Here is a 22,561-nt window from a genome sequence, read left to right on the forward strand (position 1 = left end):
AGTTCCCCTTTCTTAGGGTTTGGCTCCCCTTATGACTGGAAGGAGAATGCCTTGTGAAGACAGGTCTTGGAAGGCTGGATGAAATGCTTCATTTTTGTGGATGTTTTTCTTTAGGCTTTGAAAACTTCAATATGGAGAAAACATATCTTACACAGAAAGAATATAATTTTTTGTATATGCTGAAGAAAAATAGTGTAATTAAACCATTAAGATGGCAAAAATAAATGAAACTTATACATTACCCATTAAAGAGATACTGGGTGAGGCTTGGGGTGAGCACAGCAGTTCAGTACATGTTTAGCATGTGAGTTTGATTCCCATCACTGTAAATAGCAACAACAAAACAAAAACAAAACAAAAGGTAATAGAAAAGAAGCAATGTGATTCACATGTAATATTCAAAGATGTGTTAGGTTACCATCTGTTTGAAGAGGCTTTACCGTATGGGGTGATGTGAGTTTGGGAGTGAAACATGCATGTATTGCTGTGTTATGTAAGTCTGTAATAAGTGACTGAGGAAGTTGGTAAGTGTCAATCAGGAAAGTTTTCCTAGAAATTAACACAGGGCATAGGTTATTGGCAAAAACTATTTTAGATGAAGAACACAAGGGTAGGAAACTATGATCCATATTGTGAGAACCACGAAACTAATTTTTCTGTAAGTGAAGACCTGGTAAGGTTGAATGAGAAGTAACTTGTATGCCTTATTAGAGTAGGCTGTAGGTGGTAAATAGAAAAGTCTGTTTACAGTTAAGCAGGTAAGAGGAAGATATGGAGGTTTCAGCTGGTTTAGAAAGATAAAAATTTAGGACCACGTTTTTAAGACTCTATGCTCTGTCCTGGAAACTAGTACGGGAATATAGGTAAGCAATAGTAGGATAGTATGTGGCTAGTATGCCTCCAAAGAAAACCATAGATAGGATGGAAGTGTTTTGGCACATGGATAGGTGTGATACAGAGACTTGGGGGAGTATCCAACAGGAGAGAACAGAGATTTGTTAGCACATGTACGAGATAACTATAAAGGAAGGTGATAATGAGTTGTAGATACATTGAAGTGTTGTATGTACAAGGGTAATATTCTATGTACACAGAAATGTGTATTGGGAGAATTTTAAGGGATTTAAAATATTTTAAATTCAGTGCTTGGAAGTGATAGCCAAGGAAAAAGTGAAGCTTGTCTTCAGGGGCCAGTGAGACAGGTCCGAGGGTGAAGGCACTTGTCCCAAGCTTGATGAGCCAGGCTTGCTCCTTAGGACCTGCATGGTGGACAGAGAGAACTTACTACTACAAGGTGTTCTCTGACTTTCATATGTGTTCCCTCAAAGTAATGTTTTTCTTTCCTTCCCTTTCCCCTTCTTCCCCTTCTACTTCCCTTTCCTCCTCTCCCACCTCCTTCTTTTTTGTTGTTTTAAGACACAGTCTTAGTCTATAGCTCTGGCTGTTCTGAAACTTGCTATGTAGACCAGACAGGCCTTAAATTCACAGAGATCTGGCTGCCTCTGCTTCCTGAATTCTAGGACTAAAGGCATATGAACCACACCTAGCTTCATTTTTAATTTTAAAATTAGAAAAAATTGATTTTTTGATTGTATTTTTGTGCATGTACTGTATGTATGTGTGTGTGTGGTGTGTATATGTGTCTTGATGTGTACACGTATGTCTATGAGCTCTGCATACGTGTGTATGTCTGGTATATTGTGTGTTTTGTTTATATGGTATACGCATATATGTGTGCTTTTCATATGTAGTGTGTATGCCTTGTATATATGTGTAGAAATTGTATGTTTGTGTGGCTTGTGTATATTTGTGTATATGTGTTGGGTGAATATGTGTGGTGCACATATGTTTGTGTTATGTGTATTTGTGTGGTACATGCATGTGAATTTTGGAAGTACTTGGAAAAAAAAATAGAAAAGAAAACACATTTATAGCTGGACGGTGGTGGTGCACACCTTTAATCTCAGCACTTGGGAGGCAGAGGCAGGCGGATTTCTGATTCCTCAGATTTACTGAGGCCAGCCTGGTCTACAGAGTGAGTTCCAGGACAGCCAGGGCTACACAGAGAAACCCTGTCTCGAAAAACAAACAAAAAAAAAAAAAAAAGGAAGAAAAGGAAGTACTTGCACTTGTGTGCGTACATATGGATGATGTTGGAAAGTGTTAGGTATCTTCCTCTCTTGATCGACACCTTTTGACTTGAGACAGGATATTCTCACTGAAACATAAGCTCACTTTTTTGGCTAGGCTTTGACCAGTGAGTTCTGGAGATGAAATTTTGCAAAAATGTCCACTCTATCCAAAGCAATCTACAAGTTCAGTGCAATTCCTATAAAACACCAATGGCATTTTCCACAGAACTAGAATACTCTTAAATTTTATAGGGAATCTAAAACAAACAATACACAAAAATCAGTCAGAGCGTAATGTAGATTGTGGGGATTGTCATTATACTGTTTTGAAGTACAATTTTTCTTCTTTTTTTTTATGAGCATAACAAATCAATAAGTTGACTTTAATGCCAGTACATGCATATCTTATAAAACATAAGGTGTTAATTGACACAAAAAAGAGATACAAATGACTAATATTTGAAACTCTTCAATACGATTAAACAAAATACAAATTAAAAGTTTATTTTTTCTTTGACATTTGTATTTATGTGTAGCATGTGTGAGTGTTTAGGGTGACAATTTTTCTTCTGTTTTTGTTTTTCCAAGATTAAAGATTGAAGGTGTGTGTTACCATTGCCTAGCTTGAAGTTCATTCCTTCTATACCTAATTTTTTTTTTTAAGTCATGAAGGGTATCTTAGGATGTCTATTACTGTGAAGAGATACCGTGGCCATGGCAACTCTTAAAAAGGAAAGGATTTAATTGGTGCTGGCTTACAGAACTTTAGTCCATTATTGTCATGGCAGGAAGCATGACAGCACACAGATAGGTGTGGTGCTGGAGAAGTAGCTGAGAGTTCTGCATCTGGATCTTTAAGCAGCAGGAAGAGAGGAGGGTAAGCCATTGAGCCTGTCTTGGGCTTCTGATACCTCAGTGCCCACCCCCAGTGATACACTTCCTCCAACAAGGCCATTCTACTCAACAAGGCCACACCTCTGTATGGAGGCCATTTTCATTCAAGCCACCACAAAGGGATTTTATCCAATGCTTTTTTTTTATATCTGTGGAGATGATTGCACATTCTTTTAGCCTTCACTTTGTTGATTTGATGTATTTTATTTACTAATTTTCATGCTGACTTATTCTTGCATCTTTAGAGTCTCACATGATCATGCTCTTGTATTTGACTTAGCAATTTGTTGAGAAGTTTTGTATTTATATGTTCCTAGGAATATCAGCCTGTAGGTTTTTTTGTGTTGTGGGTAGAGAGTTGACTTCCTTCCCATGTTTTGGAACAGTTTGAAGAGAATTGACATTGGTTTTGTTGTTGTTTGGACAGGCAGTCTGGTGCTGTGGCCTAGGCTTGTCTTGAACTTGAATCTTATTGCCTTATCCTCCCAAGTACTAAGTGTGTATATGATACATGGTTTGCCATTATTCTGTCTTTGAAAGTTTGGTAAAATTCATCAGTGCAACCTTCTAGTGCTATTACTATCTTATTTTTTGGACAATCTGTGTTACTGATTCAGTCTTACTGCTTGTTCTTGGTAGGTTAAAATTTTGTATATCTTCCTGGTTCTGTTTTGGTGAGGGTTCTGTATACCCAGAAGTCTGGTTCTAGGTTTTTATATTTATTGGCATATAGTTGTTCATAATAGTTCCTAGGAAACTTTTGTATTTCTATGGTATCAGTTATAATTTGTCTTTTTCATCTTTGATTTTACTTGAATTTCTTCTTTTTTTCCCTTAACTCTTTTTATAGTAATATGGTATTAATTTGATTATTTTTAAAATTACTTCTAAAGACTTTTCTTTTTTTCTTTCTTCCAGTTCTTGGAGACGTTTGTATCTGTGCACTGTAGCCTGCAGGAGAGATGTAGTCAGGATGTAGTAGACTTGTGGTCTTATCACTGCGTTCCGATGGATGCTTTGAGCAATTACAGCATTAGAGCAGTGGCAGTTTTGTACAGGGATTTTCGCTTTAGAAAGTGACTTCACATTAAGTTTTTTCATTTTCTGTCCACATTTTCTTGGAATGATTGAATCAGGGATGTGTCTTCTATGCTTCATAATTGAGAAAGGGTGACTGTTGTAGTTTATATGAATGAATGATGGCACTAACATATAGGGTTTCTGAATCAGAAACTTGGATTAGCTTTATTATGAACCACAGAATCTTTCTATATGTGGCAGTTGACAATATAAAATATGTCACTACTATTGCTCTGCAGTAACCTGGAAAATAATCATTTGTTGGAGGCTGGAGAGATGGCTCAGTGGTTAAGAGCACTGACTGGTCTTCCAGAGGTCCTGAGTTCAATTCCCAGCAACCACATGGTGGTTCACAACCATCTGTAATGGGATCTGATGCCCTCTTCTGGTGTGTCTGAAGACAGCAACACTGTACTCACATTAAAAAAAAAATCATTTGTTTACTTCTTGCTGCATGGTCCTTGTTTTTCAAATAATGCTTCTGGGTTGTGGAAGTTGTGAGATAGGCACTGTTGACTGCTAAGAAAGGGATGACGTTGGCAATTTCTACCCCATAAGGCTGCCACTTAAGTGACATGAGAAAAGAGTAGCCTCACATTTAAATTTTATAATTATTCTTATTATCAGCTTTTTTTTTTTTTGGTGTTTTTCGAGACAGGGTCTTTCTGTATAGCCTTGGCTGTCCTGGAACTCACTCTGTAGACCAGGCTGGCCTCCAACTCAGAAATGCGCCTGCCTCTGCCTCCCAAGTGCTGGGATTAAAGGCGTGCGCCACCACCGCCCAGCTATTATCAGCCATTTTATTTATCATTATTAATATTTTGATCAGACATATTTTATGTGTGAGAATGAAAGGAAATCAAGAGAAAATAGAATAAATATTTGTACATTCATATCAATGCTGCCTAAGTAGTTAAATTGGGAAGATGTGTATATACTGTCATTGTTAAAAGTATACACTGGAACTCAGATTTTAAGTACTAGCTTCAGAACTTTATTTGTACTTACATTAAAAAATATATAGTTAACTTGAAAATATCAATGAACTCAGTGACTCATTTAGTTTTGGAATTGCATTAACAATAATTTTCATAATATTTTTAACTTGTTCTATATAGGTTTAGTAACAGAAGGGTTTAAATGACTAAGTTAGTTTGCTAGAAATTAATTATCTTTAAATTGATGGCCACTGTTTTTCTCTCCCACAGTCACCAGATAAGCAGCGAGCCCTAGAAGAAACCAAAGCCTACACCACTCAATCCTTAGCAAGTGTTGCGTATCTGATAAACACTTTGGCCAACAATGTCCTACAGATGCTGGATATCCAGGCATCACAGTTACGGAGGATGGAATCTTCAATCAACCATATTTCACAAGTGAGACCATGTTAAATTTGTTTGCCTATGAGCAGTACACAGCCTGTTGACTGCCTTTGTTATGCAGGTTGATGTGCATGTATTTGGAAAATATGAATTTAGTATTATATTGTTAATGATCCTTTTTATAATGTTATCTTTTTAATTGAATTTTATTTATTGTTTTACTTACTCACTTTACATCCCGCTGTGATGTTATTATCTTTATAGTTTGATAGAAAAGTAAATTTTGATGGATTTTATTAAAACTCAGTTGCCACAGTAACAATCACTCCTGAAGTGAAATTTTATCTTGGTATTTTATTTTATTTTTGTTTTTCTTGAGACAGGGCTTTTCTGTGTCACTCCGGCTATCCTAGAACTCACTCTGTAGACCAGGCTTGCCTTGAACTCACAGAGATTCACCTGCCTCTGTGTCATGAGTGCTGGGATTAAAAAGAAGTGCACCACCACTACCCAGGTATCTTTTTTTTTTTTTTAATATTTTGACAGATTTTTTTTTGAGTCTTTATTGCTTTAAAAATAATGACTCAATAGCTTGGTGGCTAATTTAATTTTTTTCTCCTATCAGTAGGCTTTTTAAACTCTCCTTTGGTGGTTTAGTCAGTGTTTTATTGCTGTGAAGAGAATAGTGTCTCATGGTGAGCACAGCAATTCTTATAAAGGGAAGCATTTGACTGGAGGTGACTTGCAGTCCAGAGTTTTAGTCCATTATCACCATGGTAGGAAGTATGGTGGCAGGCAGTCAGACATAGTGCTGGAGAGTAGCTATGAGCTCTGTATCCAGATCTACAGGCAGCAGGCAGAAAGTCCTCTGGGCCTGGCTTGAACATTCTGAAACCCCAAAGCCCAGTGACACACTTCCTCCCACAAGGCCACACCTTCTAATCACTGTAAAGTAGCACCAATCTCTAATGACCAAGCGTTCAAATATATGTACCTATGAGAGCTATTTTTATTTATTTTATTTAGTGATGTTGGAATTGAACTTGGAGCCTTATGTATGCTGGCCAACCACTCTCTTACTGAACTCTCACTTAGCCCAGGTTTTATGTTTACTAGAATGATACCTACCAGCCATATTTGCAAAGTGGGAAAGTTTAGGAGACTAGCAAACCTTATAAAAATATCTTTACATGAGACTTTAAAATAAGTGTTAAATAAGGAGAACAAAAAAGGGTAGTATTAGGGGATAAGGAAGGATAGGATGCACATAGAGGACATATGAGTCATATGTCTGTAAAAATCTGTAAAGGTAATTGCTTTTCAAGCTTTAACTTTGGTGTTGTTTCCTCCTCTTCCTCCTCCACTTCTTCTTCTTCTTCTTCTTCTTCTTCTTCTTCTTCTTCTTCTTCTTCTTCTTCTTCTTCTTCTTCCTCTTCTTCCTCCTCCTCCTCCTCCTCTTCCTCCTCCTTCTTCCTCCTCCTCCTCTTCCTCCTCCTTCCTCCTTCCTCCTCCTCCTCTTCTTCTTCGTGTGTGTGTGTGTGTGTGTGTGTGTATGTTGGATAAGTACATAAAAATGTCACTTAGAGTGTAAGTGTATAATTCAAAGCAAACTCCATGGCCTCAGCATGACTCTTCTAACTGTACAGATGTCCATTGAATTGTATACACTTTGGGTCTGGCTAATGTCACTGCAAGTTTCAATATGCAAGTTCTTTACAATGAAGTTTGAACTTGTAATATAAAACAAAAGCCATCTTTCTGAAAATACAGAGAGGAAGTGGAAAAACAAGCTTTTTACTATTGCTCAAGCTTTTCACTTTCCCCTCTTTCCTTGTATTCCACTTTCTTATAGTTTGTAGGGCTGGAAAAATGGCTCAGAGATTAAGTGCACTTGCTGCTCTTCTAGAGAGGTCCTGAGTTCAATTCCCAGGAACCACATGATGGCTCACAACCATCTGTAATGGGGTCTGATGCCCTCTTCTGGTGTGCATGCAGTGTGTTCATATACATAAAATAAATAAATCTTTAAAAAAATATATTTGTAATCATAATAGGTGTAGAATTTGGGATTTTGCTCTGTTAGCATTGAAACACATATTTCAATCTATAGAAGAATCTGTAGAATCTATAATTAGAATCTATAGATGTTCTCAAAGGCTATCTCTTGGCTATCGCTTAGCTTTCATAATCACCAGCATCAAAACATATCATCATGTTTTTAGACTCTATATAAATTCTCAATGACTGCCTGTTGGTATGTTTGTGTGTGTGTGTCTTGATGTCTTTCACAATCATTTTTGTATTCTAAGTCCATTTAAAATAATCTTGTTCCTGGAACAGTGGTAAATACCTGTAGTATGATCCCAAGAGGCCAAGACAGGAAGATTATGCATTCAGAGCTGGTCTGTGCTGCACTTTTTTTTTTTTAAAGCCATGTTGGGAAGCTAATTTAATTGTAAAATGCAGTTTTAAAAACATTAAAATGACTGGTTGATGTTGGATGTCTTCCTCAATAGCTCCCCAACCTTAATTTTTTTTTTTTTTTAAAGCATATTCACACTGAATCTTGTGCTCACAGGCTAGACTGGCTGGTCAGCAAGTGTCAGAGATCTCCCTGTGTCTGCTCCGTAATGCTGTGATTGTAGGAATGCACTGCCACACTTGGCTGCTATGTGGGGGCACATGTTCTTTGTGCTTGTACAACTCCAGCATTTCCTCAACTGAGCCACCTGCTGGCCCTACTGCTTTTGCATATCACGTTGATATTTAGTAATGCTGCTAGGAATAAGCTATTCTGATGAACTAAGTGGAAAGGAGAAGAGAAGTTGAAAGAGGTTAGTAGGTCAGAATTGGTAGACCTCAGAGTTGTTATGAGTGCATCGAACCCTTTTAGCTTACAGTTGTGTTTCTAGAGCTCAGTACCTGTGAAGCAAAGACCGAGACGCTACAGTACATCTGGTGTTTGTCAGAGTGCACATTAGTGTGTTGCGTGAGTTGGAGAGATGGATTGACAGAGGAAATGTAGGATGCAAGAGCAGCCTCAAAATTTAAAATATTGTAGAACTTGCTTCAATAATTATTATTTTTATTTTATATGAGCATGTACACAGGTGTTTGTGGGTGTGTAGGCTCGAGGTTACAATCACTTTCCGAGAGCCTTTTTAAAAATATTTATTATGTACTTTATGTACATGAGTGGCTCTTGTTTTCATGAAGATAGAAGAGGGCATCAGATCCCATTACAGATGGTTGTGAGCAACTATGTGGTTGCTGAGATTTGAACTCAAGACCTCTGGAAGAGCCACTAGTGCTCTTAACTGCTAAGCCATCTCTGGAGCCCCATACTTTTTGTTTGTATGTTTGTTTTTGCCTTTTTTTTTTTTTTTTGAGACAGGATCTCTTATGAACCTAGAGTTCACTCATTTGGCCAGATGGTCTGGCCAGTGAGCCCCAGAGATCCTCTTGTTTGGCCTTCCCAGCTCCAAGGTTCCAAGTGTTCACTACTGTGCTTGACTTTACAAAGGTCCTAGGAACCTGAACTCAGGTCCTCATCTTTTATAGCAAGCACTTTACCACTGAGCCATCAAATAGCTCCTAACATTTTTCAGAGTTATGTTTAAAACAACCAGTTTTCTATAAAAGTTATTTGGTGATCTCTAGACTGGGGGAATATTATTTTGTGACAAGGATTGAACTTAAGGCATCCTACATTCTGAGTCTGTACTCTAGCACTGAGTTGTCTTCAGTCCCTAAAAACCTCTTCTGTAATATAAAAAAAATGTTTTGTGTTTAGAAAGCAAATACTTAGTAAATATTCCAAAACAGCAATGGTAGACTTTATGCCATGTATATGGTAAATATTTTAGGTTTTGTGTGCCACAAAAACCTAATCTCATCATACTATTTTTAATTTTTATTTTATTTTTTATATTTTTTATTTTATTTTTTTAAAGGTTTATATATTTATTATGTATTCTCCCTGAATGTATGCTTGCATGCCAGAAGAGGGCACCAGATCTCATTATAGATGGTTTTGAGCTACCATGTGGTTGCTGGGAATTGAACTCAGAACCTCTGGAAGAGCAGCTAGTGCTCTTAACCTTTGAGCCATCTCTCTAGCTCTGTATTCTTTTTTTTTAAACATGTATCAGTTTTTGAATTTTTGTTTAAAGGACAAAGTCTTACTGGGTGTACTGGCTGGTTTTGTGTGTCAACTTGACATAAGCTGGAATTATCACAGAGAAAGGAGCCTCAGTTGAGGAAATGCCTCCATTAGATCCAGCTATAAGGCATTTTCTTAATTAGTGAACAAGGGGGGAAGGCCCATTGTGGGTGGTGCCATCCCTGGGCTAGTAGTTCTTGGTTCTATAAGAAAGTAAGCCGAATAAACCAGGGGAAGCAAGCCAGTAAGTAACATCCCTCCATGACCTTCTGCTTCCTGACGTTCTTGAATTCCAGTCCTGACTTCCTTTGGTGATGAACAGCAATGTGGAAATGTAAGCAGAATAAGCCCTTTCCTCCCCAACTTGCTTCTTGATCATGATGTTTTTTGCAGGAATACAAACCCTGAATAAGACACTGGGCATGTTGCCCAGGATGCACTTGTGTGCATTCCTGTGTTTTTGACAATTTTTTAAAATTGTTAAAACCCTTCCTAGTTTGTGGACTGTATAAAATACTCTGTGGATCAGATTTGGCATGTAACTATAGTTTACAGTTTTCCAGCTTCTCCTAAAATATTTTCCCCTATTTGGGTATAAGTTAAAATATAGTAAAAATACCCATCATGTTTAATCTTAACATCCATCTATCCATCCATCCATCGATCGTGTGGTGCAGGTGCACATGTTGAGCTCAGAGGACAACTTGTGGAAGGTGATTCTAGACTTCCACCATGTGTTCTTGGGAGCTGACCTTAGGTTATCATTGTTGGCGGCAAGAACCCTTACCTGCTGGGTCATCTCACTAGCTACCTATTAAGTTTTAAATAACTGATTTATTTATGGAAGATCGATAATTTGAAGCATATTTGTAATTTGAATAAATAAATGGTTAATTAAAACATTTTAAAAATACCAAATTAATCAACTACTCATTACAGGTATTTTCTCACACTGGTGAGCTGCTGAGGTAGCTCTCCAGTATGGTTAACTCTAAATTATCTGTGGTAATGGGAAACAATAGTATGTGGATAAAGCTAAAACAAAAATATTTTATATAGTGCCTTCCTGTCATCTGCTGTGGTCAGAGCATGTGCTTGGGTTCATGAAGGAGATATGGGATTGGGGCTCAGGCTTAAAGGAGCCCTGCAAGCCAGTGTGATTGCTTCAGAGCAAAAAGAACCTGTTCTTGGCACTGTGTGGCTGACCTGTTATGTGGGGAAGCCTGCAGCATGCAAGACCACCTTGCTAGTAACAGTAAGGCTGAGAAAACTAATTACTAGGAAACTCTGAAAGAGAGATATTTAAGGTCTACACAATCATGGTGGTATTCTTTGGTGTGTGCTTTTTAGTTAACAGGATCTGTAGCAATGGTAGTATTATTTATAGCATGACACTTCATTAATTTTGTTTACTAGCTGAGCAAACTTGCCATAGATAAGTACTATTGTTGATACCTTTCTTAATAAGTGAATTTATTTTCATATAATTTGTAACTTTAGAAATTCCAGTATAAGGGTTTTTTTCCCCACTAAAATTCTTTGCAAATATTACTATGGAACCTGTACTTCAAAGATTCAGACTCCCATTAAGAGTGCAAAGGTGTTGACTACTGAAAGCTGGACACACACTTGATCTATTAAAGCATAGTAGCAACATATTTAAAAGTACCTTACATAAACTTCACAGTATCCTTTAAAACATGTTTTTAAATTTTGTTTTATGTATGTGGATGTTTGTCTGCTTGTATGTCTGTACACCCATGCATACCTGGTCCCCAAAGAGGCCAAAATATTGTATCCAATTTCCTGCAACTGTTGTTACAGCCAGTTGTAAACTGTCATGTGGGTGCTAGGAATTAATCCTAAGTCCTCTGGAAGCAGCCAGTGCTCTTAACTGCTGAGAGCCATCTTTCCAGGTCCTAAGAACCTTTTAAGTTGAAAAGTGTGTGGGATATGGATATATATATGGATATCTATCTATCTATCTATCTATCTATATCTCAATCACAGACACACACATATATATATGTATATGTATTTTTTTTGCTACTTGTTGCATTTGAGGGTATTTTTTTTTGGGGGGGGGGGCTTTTCAAGACAGGTTTTCTCTGTCCTGGAACTTGCTTTGTAGATCAGGCTGACGTCGAACTCACAGAGACCCATCTACCTCTCCACCATGATGCCTTTTCCCAGAGTTGACTTGATCTCAGTATATAGTGAAGGCAGGCCTTGAACCGTGTCACCAACCTCCTAAATTCTGGGATTATAGGATTGTAGGTGATTGTTGAAAACCTCAAAATCTTTTTGACCAATGTTTTGTGTTTGTCAACAAGCTTTTATTCAAGCACTAAATAGAAACACTACTTTTCTAAAATTAAAATTTGATTCTCACAAGAATTCATGCAGTTCAATCTGAGGTAACAAGAATACAACTTAATACTTTTTGATTTTCCTAACCTTTCTTATTGTAGACATTTAAAAAAAAATAATGATGAAAAGTAGGTAATGACACTAAATATCTGTTCTTAGCCAGTGTCTTGGTTAAAGATCCACGGTAATGAGATCCCATGACCCAAAGCAGCTTGGGGAGGAAAGGATTTATTTTATTTAATCTTCCTTATCTCAGTTCATCATTGGAGGCAGTTAGAGCAAGAATTCAAACACTGCAGCAGAGGAAGATGCTAAGGCAGAGACCTTAGAAGAGTTCTGCTTACTGACTTGCTCCTCATGGCTTGCTCAGCCTGTTTTCTTATAGAACCCAGGACCACCAGCCCATTACTTATAGATTACTTATAGATTACAAAATTACAACTTATGTGAAATGCTACATTAATGTTTCCTGAGAAATGTATTATTTGTTAGCACATAATTGAAGAATATAAATAGAAATATTAGCATTTGTACTATGAATGTGTGAGCACTTGATAACTTCTAATGAAATATGCAGCCAGTGTTGTGTTAATAAGAGGTAAGCAACTTGCTGAAGCAAACAAGCTTTTCTGTCAAATGACTTTTGAGGGGAGGAGGTGGATACTGAGAATTCAGTCAGGGACTTGTAAATGTTAGGTTTACTCCCTGACACTAGCCGTTGGTCCCAATTTTTAATATTTATATTTTAGTCTCGTCCCTTCTTTGTAGTATTTAAATAATATTAGATATTATACTAATATGTTATTTAAAGATATAACAATACTATTCTCTGCTGTTTTCTTTTTCTTTTATTTCTATTCTTTGGTCTTTCTTTCTGTTTGTTTTCTTGAGATAGGGTCCCTTTACATTGTTCTGGCTGTCCTGGAACTCACTATGTAGAGCAGGCAAGCTGGGCTTGAACTCAAGAGATCTATCTGATTCAGTCTCTTAAGTGCTGGAATTAAAGTTATTCACCACCATGCCTGGCTTTTTATTTTTATTTACATTTATTTATTTTTACTTTTATTTTCTGTTGAAAATGATCACTCTGGGTTGGAGAAATGATTCAGTTGCCCCAGTGTTTGCTGCACATCCATAAGGACCTGAGTTCTGTCCCCAAAGCCCATGTAAAAAGATAGGTGCAGTATGCACTTGTAATCTCATGCCAGGAGGCAGAAACAAACAGATGCCTTGGACTGGTTGGCCAGCAAGTTCAGACAAATTAATAAGAACTGTGTCCTAATGGGAGACTCAGAAATAAACAAGATGGACAGCTTATGAAAAATGACACTCAAGGTTGACCTCTGGTTTCCACATAAACAAGCATGTACATACATATGTGCACCCCTTCCACATGAACACATACACTAGCACCTATATATGTGCACATATTTGTACGGCCATACATGCAAACATGTACACATGCACATTTTAAGTTCTTCTCTTGACTTGTGGGCTGTAAGAATCAGGTGGTGGGCCAGATTATATTTGAAGGCATGTTTTGGTGACCCTTGTATTAGGTTAAAAATGAATAAAGACAAGAAAAAAGGTGATTTATGAAATGATTATGAAGGAATGTTGAATTTGTAGGTATTTTGAGTATTATTTATTTGGATACCAGGGCTATCTATCTTTGTGTTGTCTTCTTTATATGATATCTTGCAGACAGTTGATATTCATAAAGAGAAAGTTGCAAGAAGAGAAATTGGTATTTTGACCACCAATAAAAACACTTCGAGGACCCATAAGATCATTGCACCAGCCAACCTTGAGCGGCCAGTTCGTTATATTCGAAAACCTATTGACTACACAATTTTAGATGACATTGGACATGGCGTAAAGGTAGGTGGAGTTTCTGTCAAGATTTCTAAAGGCTTTAATGAAAATTAAAAGAAAATTTTAAAAAATTTAAGTTTGTTTAACTTACTTCCTGAAGGACCAAATCTTGGCACAGTTGTGGTTGTGAAGATTGCTTACTACTGTTGTATCCTTGTTACGTTTTCTTTAGTGTTACCTTTCAAAAGCAGTTATCTCTCAATGGGATTTGCTTAATCACTTTACTCGATCAACTAAAGTATAGTATAGTGGTTCTAATCTTTTAATGATTTAGTAATGATAGAAAAAAATTACCCAGCATATTATTGAAATGTTTTTCTTATCTTAAAAGTGTATCAGCAGACTTTTGGCATTAGTTTTCAGAACAGCATATGTTAGTAAATATGAATTTGAATTGTTTTTCTAGAATTTTATCTCAGCCTTATGGATGAGAATAGCGTAGTTAAAATTATAAATTTATTTCTGGTGACTGTAAATTTATAACATTTTATATTTTGGCCATCTTTTAAAGGTATATTTGTGTATTTAGTATGTATTGAAGTACCATCATCAAAACTATGTAGTGTTGGGAATGTGGCCCAGTGGTCGAGTATGAGCTTTTTCACACCCAACCCTGAGCTCCAGCACTAGTACTTCAGAACACCCACTAGCTATAGCTAGGGAAAAGTCTACTTCTAGTGAGGTGATTTTTGCATTTAAGAGACTTTTAGAGCATTAGCTAAGTACATTATTTACAATTTATATTTCAGTAGTGATTGTAAAATATCCTTAGGTATGACTTGCAATAATTCTATACCTACCTTGAAGCTATATAGTTCATGTATATGATATTTTTCTAATATAAGCCTATTTAAAACGTACACCGCTGCCAGGTGGTGGTGGCGCATGCCTTTAATCCCAGCACTTGGGAGGCAGAGGCAGGTGGATTTCTGAGTTCGAGGCCAGCCTGGTCCACAAAGTGAGTTCCAGGACAGCCAGGGCTACACAGAGAAACCCTGTCTTGAAAAACAAACAAACAAACAAACAAAAAATGTACACTGCCATTTTGGCCAGAAATCAATAAATTTTAATTTAATGTTTGTATAAAAATATGCAGTATAAATTCATAAAACAACTTTTATTTTAGAGGTTTTTTTGTTTTATTTTTTATTTTCTATTTTTTATTTTTATTTTTATCTTTTTTAGTTAGATTCTCATTGTTTTGGCCTTGGCTGGCCTAGAACTCATTGTGTAGGGCAGGCTGGTCTTGAACTCACAGAGATCAGCCTGCCTCTGCCTCCAAAATGCTGGGTTTAAACATGTGTGCTTCTGCACCTGGCTTATTCAGAGTTTTGAATAAGCATTATTATCTGGAACTTGATACTTAGTTTTGTAGTTGATTCCTATATATATTTTAATGACTAATTAAAGCATATTAAAATAGGATATGTAACTAAATGGATAATTAAACTGTAATTTGTTTTAACTTGGAGAAAGTTTGTTAAAGACTAACAGTTGCTAATAGAGTGTTATAGGCTGCTATCAGAATCTGATGCCAAAAGAAACTTGGAATATAAAAGATTTCTGTTTTCCTGTTTATATAATAAAAAGGTGATTCTTTTGTATAATTATTTTTTAATCCTTAAATAAAATATTTTTCTTTTAGGACTATAGCCTCTGTTGTTTGTAATATAGTATTTGCTAATGTGAAGAACTCTTTAAAGGAATTAAAGTTTTGAATAAAACAGTGTCTTGTATCATCAACGAAACTCCTGTCCATGACACATCTGCTTTAACCACTCTTTCTATGATCTACTGAAACATTATTTTGTTAATGCTGATTGCTTAACTTGTTTTTCTTTGTTTTCTTTCTTTTGTCTTCACATCCTGAAGTTCCAACTAACCTTTCAATGCTTTTCTTCCTTACCTCTTTGATTTGCTCCATTTATGCATTAAGTGGTTGCTTAGATTTAAGGTAAGAGATTCCAGGGCTGGATTTCCATTCTATGTTCTTATGTAGAATATTACATATGGGGAGTAAAGAGATATTTTACATTTGGCCTTTTTCAACAAACAGATTAGTCCTATTTATTTATTCAGGTCTGGCAACTTTGTTGTGTATCTTCATGTCCTGAGGATATTTTTGTCCATTTTGTTCATTGCCCTGTTCTTTGTGCCTAGAACAGTACCAAATATATATTAGGTGCTAGTATTTCAAGCATTTGATGAATGAATGGGTGCCTTTGTGAAATTGAAATATAATTTGTATTGTTATACAGTATTATGAGATAAAATTGCTAGATTTTTTATAAATGTTGAAACTTTGTTATCGATTGGAGGGCCAACTAATATGCTCTGTTTAACCCTCCCCCTGTGTAATAGCTTTTTATTCTATAAATGGTGTACTTATTAATAGTTTGTTAATAGTATGTCATTATCTTTTGACTTCTAATTAAAAAGTCGAGAAGCAAAAAATATGTCATATGCCTTTTTTAAGTTGCAGTACATTTTACAAAAGAATTTGTCTTTTTAAAATGTTTGTATAAAATATATTTCAATACAATCTCACCGTAAGTCTTTTTAAAAGTGATATTATTTGTATATACAACATCCAAAGTTGATGATAATGCTTAAGAAATACAAACTAAGAACTAGAGTTAAAGTCTGGAAGGTATTTCACAGTGCTAGAACACTTGCCTAGAATGTAGAAGACCATGGCTCAGTAGAAACCAACCAACCAAACAAGTAAAAACCCCACACAACCAAAATAAAACTAGTGCTGTTTAGTGAAGGATCAGTGATAAAGGCACTTTGAGTAATTCAAGAAGCCTGTCAAATACAGTGCCACTAAGAGGATCTTCATCAGTCTTGCCGTTTCTTTTGTTTGTTTGTTTGTTTGTTTCAAGACAGGGTTTCTTTTACTGTTCTGGAACTCTGTCTGCATAGAGACCAGGCTCAAATTCAGAGGTCCGCCTGCCCCTGCCCCTGTGTGCTGGGACTAAGGCGTGCACCACTGCTGCTCAGCAGCGTTTCTTTTTCTTTCTTAGCCAAGGTTTCTGATTTCTTTACAAATATGTATTTTTCTGTTGCTTTGCAATTTGCCATGTCTTTAGTATACTCAGTGATCATCAGATCAGATGACTGTATTACTTAGTATTAACTGTGGCCACAAAAATTTTGCCTGGTCATGGCAGGTGGGTCTGACCAAGGAAATAAAATCACTGGAAAATAGGCACTAAGCCCTTACCTTGCTGGTAACCCAGGAATGTGGAATTGTAGGAAGGTTTATTCTGTTTAAAATAGTTAAATTACAGTGAACTAGACTTAAAAAAAAGCAGGCAGTATTCAAATTTGGTTCTTGTTTTGTTAACCTACAAAGTGGTAACAGTGTCCAGAAATATTAAATGAAGAAAAGGAAATAGATCCTTTGCTCTTTATGGTTAGCCTCTTGCCTAGGCCATTTTTCCCATGCTTCTTTTCTCTAGGATGGGCGGTGTTTCTCTCTTGACCCTGAAAGTCTGTTTCATGTAAGAGATAGGTTCCCTGAGAGCTTCCTAGAAAGATCTCACAGGAATTATGCTTGGAGAAGATGCCTCAATGTTGTTTGTTTGTTTGTTTGTTTGTCTTTCTCTTAGAACCAGAAAGTTTCACAGTAGAATCCCAAAGGATTGTACTACTCTAGTAATTATACTATTTGGTTCTATAGAGAAAGAAAATGTTTGACAGGAAATTAAGGACTTGGCCAGTTTTCCCCTTCTTCTAATACATATATCGGTACAAATTATACATAATCCTTCTCTACTCCTGTATTTAAATTTATTTTTTTAAAAAGATAGATTATCGCCGGGCGGTGGTGGCGCACGCCTTTAATCCCAGCACTTGGGAGGCAGAGACAGGCGAATTTCTGAGTTCGAGGCCAGCCTGGTCTACAGAGTGAGTTCCAGGACAGCCAGGACTACACAGAGAAACCCTGTCTCGAAAAACCAAAAAAAAAAAAAAAAAAAGATAGATTATCAAACCCAGGGCTTTGAGCATATGCACTCAACTACTGAATTCTACATCTAGCCCTAGAGCGTTTCTTTTTAGAGTCTCATGCAGTGTAAGCTGATTTTGAACTCACTGTGTAGCTAAAGCTGGCCTTGAACTCCTGCTTCTTTTGTCTCAACTTCCAAGGCTGAAATTATGGACACGTGCCTGTAATTTTTTTTTTCATTTTTCTGACTCCCTCCTTTCACCCTGCCCCTTTTGTTTCCACTCAGCTCAGATTTCTTTGTGAAACATTCTTTTGTGGACCACTGCATAGGGCTCTTACCACCTTGACTCAGAGCAGTTAATGGTTTTCCATCCATGTGAGACCTTCACGAGATTAGGTTTACTAACATTTCTCTTGAAATGCTGAGAAGAGATCGAGGGATAGTTCATAAAGTAGTTCTTCTGCAGGTCCCTGTCTTCCCTAAGGATATACAAGTGTTTAACAATGTCTGAGGACACTTAGTGGATGGTGTAGTTGCCTGTAAGTTGTTCAGGCTCCTGTACGCAATCCCTCACTCACATAAGAAACTCCAATTAAATTCATCAGTTCACCAAGCCAGACGTGGATGAAACAACCTTTTCAGTTTGTTGTCACCATATGCTATATCTGGGGTGAATAGACATTTGTTTACATTTTCTAGAAAAAGTCACACACAACACCTTCCCCTAAAAATTTATTTTCACACTGCTACTTTTAAAAAAAAACATTTAAAATTAATTTTGTAGAGATGATTCTTCCTTTTAAATATGATTCATATATATATACACATATATGCATGTGTGTATATATATATGCACATATATGCACATATATGTATGTATGTGTATGCATATATATATGTATTCCTTTTATAGATCACTTTACTGTTTTTTTTCTTTTGAGTTTTTTTTTGTATGTAGATTCTAAGGCTTTGAGAAGGTACTGCAATTTAAATAAAAGCACTGTACAAATTGAAATAAAAAATAAATTATACTTGGAAAGTAATTTTCAAGTATCTTAGCTATCCCATGTATAGAATAAAATTTTCTTTCTTTCCTTTTCTATTCTTGCTCCTCTCCTTTCTGTTCCGAGCAAATTGAACTGTAGTTTAGTGTTTGGTTCACTTCTCCCCATCACTTACAGTAACTTTGGATTTTGTGTTGTTAAGGTTGAGCTTAAAGGACTTTGGTTACTATTCAAATCTTGTGGTATCAGTAATTCAAGTTAATGAAGTTTTTTAAAGCTATGGTGGTTATTTGTCAGATTACTTACAAAATTTTCTTCAAATGTGAATTGATTTTTTTTTGAAAGTGTCTTCTGACATTTTAAAGATAAAATTCCCATACCCTCTGTTTATTAAGAGGGAGATATCAAGGATAATTTATTTTTTCTTGATAATTTATATTTACTGTTTAAAAGCAACAGCAAAAGGATTGCATACAAATGCTTTACTTTAAAAATAATGACATTTCAAAGGTACCATTTGTCATTAAAGATCGTTTTAACATCACACACAACTTGTTCACTGGGCTATTCATTTGAAGAATTTATTGCTTGTTATATTATTTCTTGCCTGTTTGGATGATTAACAATTATTATTTTAGAACTTTAAAAAAATCCACTGAAGTCAAAGTTAATTTTGACAGTTTTAGTACTATGTGACATAATTAAGATTTGTTTTCACAAAATTTATATTTTAAAATTGGCCACACGTGGTGGTGCAGCCTTTAATCTTAACACCTAGGAGGCAAAGACAGGCTGATCTCTGTGAGTTCAAGGCCAGCATGATCTATATAGTTAGTTTCAGGCTAGCTAAGGCTTCATAGCTATACATATATATTAATATATATTAAAATATATATTAAAATTGTAAATCTGTTCCAGCTTCAGTGGTATAATATTTTACTCTTTCATATTTGTAAGTATAACATTTTAATTCGGAAGATAGTATGAGAAATTTGAGATTCTTTCTGTAAATGTGTTGTGAAGATGGCAATGCAAAATAATAGGGACTTAAAAAGGAGCATGCATGAATCTTCTTTGTAGTATTTTAACCTATTGGTCTCAAACAATGTGGTTGCATTGCACTGTATTCCTTATTGACTCCTTATAACTGGATTTTTAGGGATTTCTCTACAAGTATTGACATATTCCTTAGATGACATCATTAGTCCCAGATTGCCCATCTTTTTGTATTTGAAATTTTAGTTGGGAATAGATTCATGAATGCAGTCATGGTCCATCCCTGACTTAGGACTGACTATGTTACAGTTTCATGCCTCAACTAGCCCTCAGTTTGGGCTTGAGTGTTTTTAATTCCCACTAGAAGTCACACAGTGACAGTGGCTTTTGTGTTCTCAGTGATGGCTACCTCAGCCCTCACATTGTGTTTCACATACTTAGGAAAATGCCTTGAACTTCTAGCAGCTTTCAGGTAGGTGATTTCCTCATAAGGAGAACATTAAATCTGAATTGTGAGAGTAATTCACAAGAAAGAGCTGAACTTTTCTTTGTATATCATAAAATTTATCTGTATTTTCTATTTTCCAGTTATAACTGAGCATACGTATAGTTCCATATCTTTAGTTGGAAATTTGTTTATGGTATACTTGTTATGTAAAGAAAAGAAAACAGTCCCCTAAAGAATTATTAAAGGGCTTATTGTTTCTAATTGAGTTTTCTGTTATCACTAAAGTTTTTATAATTATACTATTTAATTTTAGCTGACTATCACATAGTCTAACCAGTGATCTGTTGGTGTGATGGCATAATGGCAAATAAATTTTTCACATACAAGCTTAAAATAATTTGAAAAATCCTATTAGGAAGAGTCCTTTGAGTACAACTGTAGAGTAGTAGAATAGGACTTGCATACAAATTGCATGGCCTCTAAGTTTTTTCTTATTTTAACCTTCCCCTCTTTATTTTCCAAAAGCCACTTAATTTCACTGCATAGAAGTTAAGTTGTGTTTTTTCCAATATTTTTCTAGGTGAGTACCCAGAATATGAAAATGGGTGGACTGCCACGTACAACGCCCCCAACTCAGAAGCCCCCAAGTCCCCCTATGTCAGGGAAAGGGACACTTGGGTGAGTATATAGTAATAAGAAACCATAGAAAAATAACAGAAAAAAAATACTGTTGTATTAAGAAAAAAAACTAACAGCCTCTATGTAAATTGTAGAGAGAATATATTCTTGGTAATGTTACCTTTTATATGTACCTTTTTTTTTTCTGATAAGCATATCTTTGTACTTTAAAAGTGGTTGTTTAGAAATTATTTTTTGTAGTGAAGACATCAAGACAAAATCCTAGCCTAAATACATGGTTAATTATAAAGTGAAGCCTACCTTTTTCTTGAAAATTTTAATGATCTGTCTATATTACAGTTGAATTTATCAGGCTATCTTTGCCAAGAGGCTATGTGGATTATAATATTCTGTGTGTACTTGTTATGATATTTTTGAGTTTTGATTTGGGCTCTGGAGTTAACTATTTTAAAAATATTGAAAGAAGGAAAGCATGACGTTTTTCTTGCACTGTATTCTAGCTTTATGATTCAGGTTTGGGTTCAGGTGGGTGTAGTGTAATCCAGAAGCCAGTTGACTGAAACTCTGGTTTAACTCTACTGTATGTCCTATGTCCTATGGTCGTCTAGACAGTTTGTCAACATTTAGTTGTTTTGTGTGTGTGTGTTTAAAATTTGTAAAGGGAGTAGTATTTTGTCCTCTGTCAACTTCTTAGGGTCATTGTACTACAAATTGGATTTTTAGAAACGTATCAGACAAGATGCTTTCAGAACCATTGTCTTTGTGATTTTTCGACAAAAAAAAAAAAAAAAAAAGAAAAGAAAAGGCCAAGAACTCATAAGAAGAAAACCCAAAACAAATAAGCAAAAAATGTTCACTCAAAACTTGGTCAAGCAGTTTGGATTTGGAGGGGACAGAGACAAGTTGATGGGGGAGATAATATTGGAAAGACACAATTTGATCAATCAATTTGACCAGTAGAAAATAAACCATAAAAATGCAACCAGGAATAGAATGGTTTTAATTAATGAATTTATTGTATTGTATTTGTTTTTAGGCCAGGATGTCACTATATAATGTAATCTATATTGACCTTGAACTCTTGGTTCCCCCTTCCTCAAGTTTTGGAATGCTGGGATTCCAAGATTGTGCCTGTAATTCAGTTTATCTGAAGTGATCATTTTGTTCTTAGAGAGGAGAGAATCTAGCAGGTCAAGTAAGGTTTAGACTTGAGAGAGTGTGAACACGACTGCAGAGGAGTATTTGCTCTGTTTCCCTTGGGTGTACCACCTAATGGATTTGTTAAGATTTCAGTTAAAATTGTTATCAAGTGTCCGGTAATTTTGAATGTTTGTATTCATATGCCAGTAGTGCATTTTCTTGGGTATTAGCAGGAGTGTTGCTGCTCCTTGGAGAGCAGAGTGCTAAACTTCATCTGTTTGTTTGATGGTCCTGGCTGGTTTAGTCTTTCTCTAGTTACCATATTATTCCTCTTCCTCCTGTTCTTTTCTTTCTTTTTTTTTTTTTAACTCCTTTAACTTTGTTCATATCACTTTTTTTTTGTGTAGCTCTCAAGTAGTGAAGTTAGAATGGAACATTCTAGTGTGTAGAAAACATTGTCAAAAAGTAGAGTTTAGAAATTAATTTCTTGATATAGATATCATATATATCATATACCAACATATAATATGTATTATATGTCATATA

The 22,561-nt window shown here is 35.8% G+C and overlaps 1 protein-coding gene across 3 annotated transcripts in view; it reads left to right on the top strand.

The window, feature by feature from the left end:
• Abi2 (abl interactor 2) overlaps positions 1-22,561 on the top strand; it is a 74,200-nt gene that overhangs the window by 18,149 nt on the left and 33,490 nt on the right. For all 3 annotated transcript variants that reach the window (XM_028765615.1, XM_028765614.1, XM_028765616.1), the window contains exons 2-4: positions 5,315-5,482; positions 13,665-13,841; positions 20,817-20,914. In XM_028765615.1, coding sequence (XP_028621448.1) covers positions 5,315-5,482; positions 13,665-13,841; positions 20,817-20,914 — 443 coding nt within the window. The remainder of the gene's footprint in view (positions 1-5,314; positions 5,483-13,664; positions 13,842-20,816; positions 20,915-22,561) is intronic.

This window comes from Grammomys surdaster, unplaced genomic scaffold, assembly GCF_004785775.1.
Source record: "Grammomys surdaster isolate TR1022 unplaced genomic scaffold, NIH_TR_1.0 165, whole genome shotgun sequence".
NCBI classification, from domain to species: Eukaryota; Metazoa; Chordata; class Mammalia; order Rodentia; family Muridae; genus Grammomys; species Grammomys surdaster.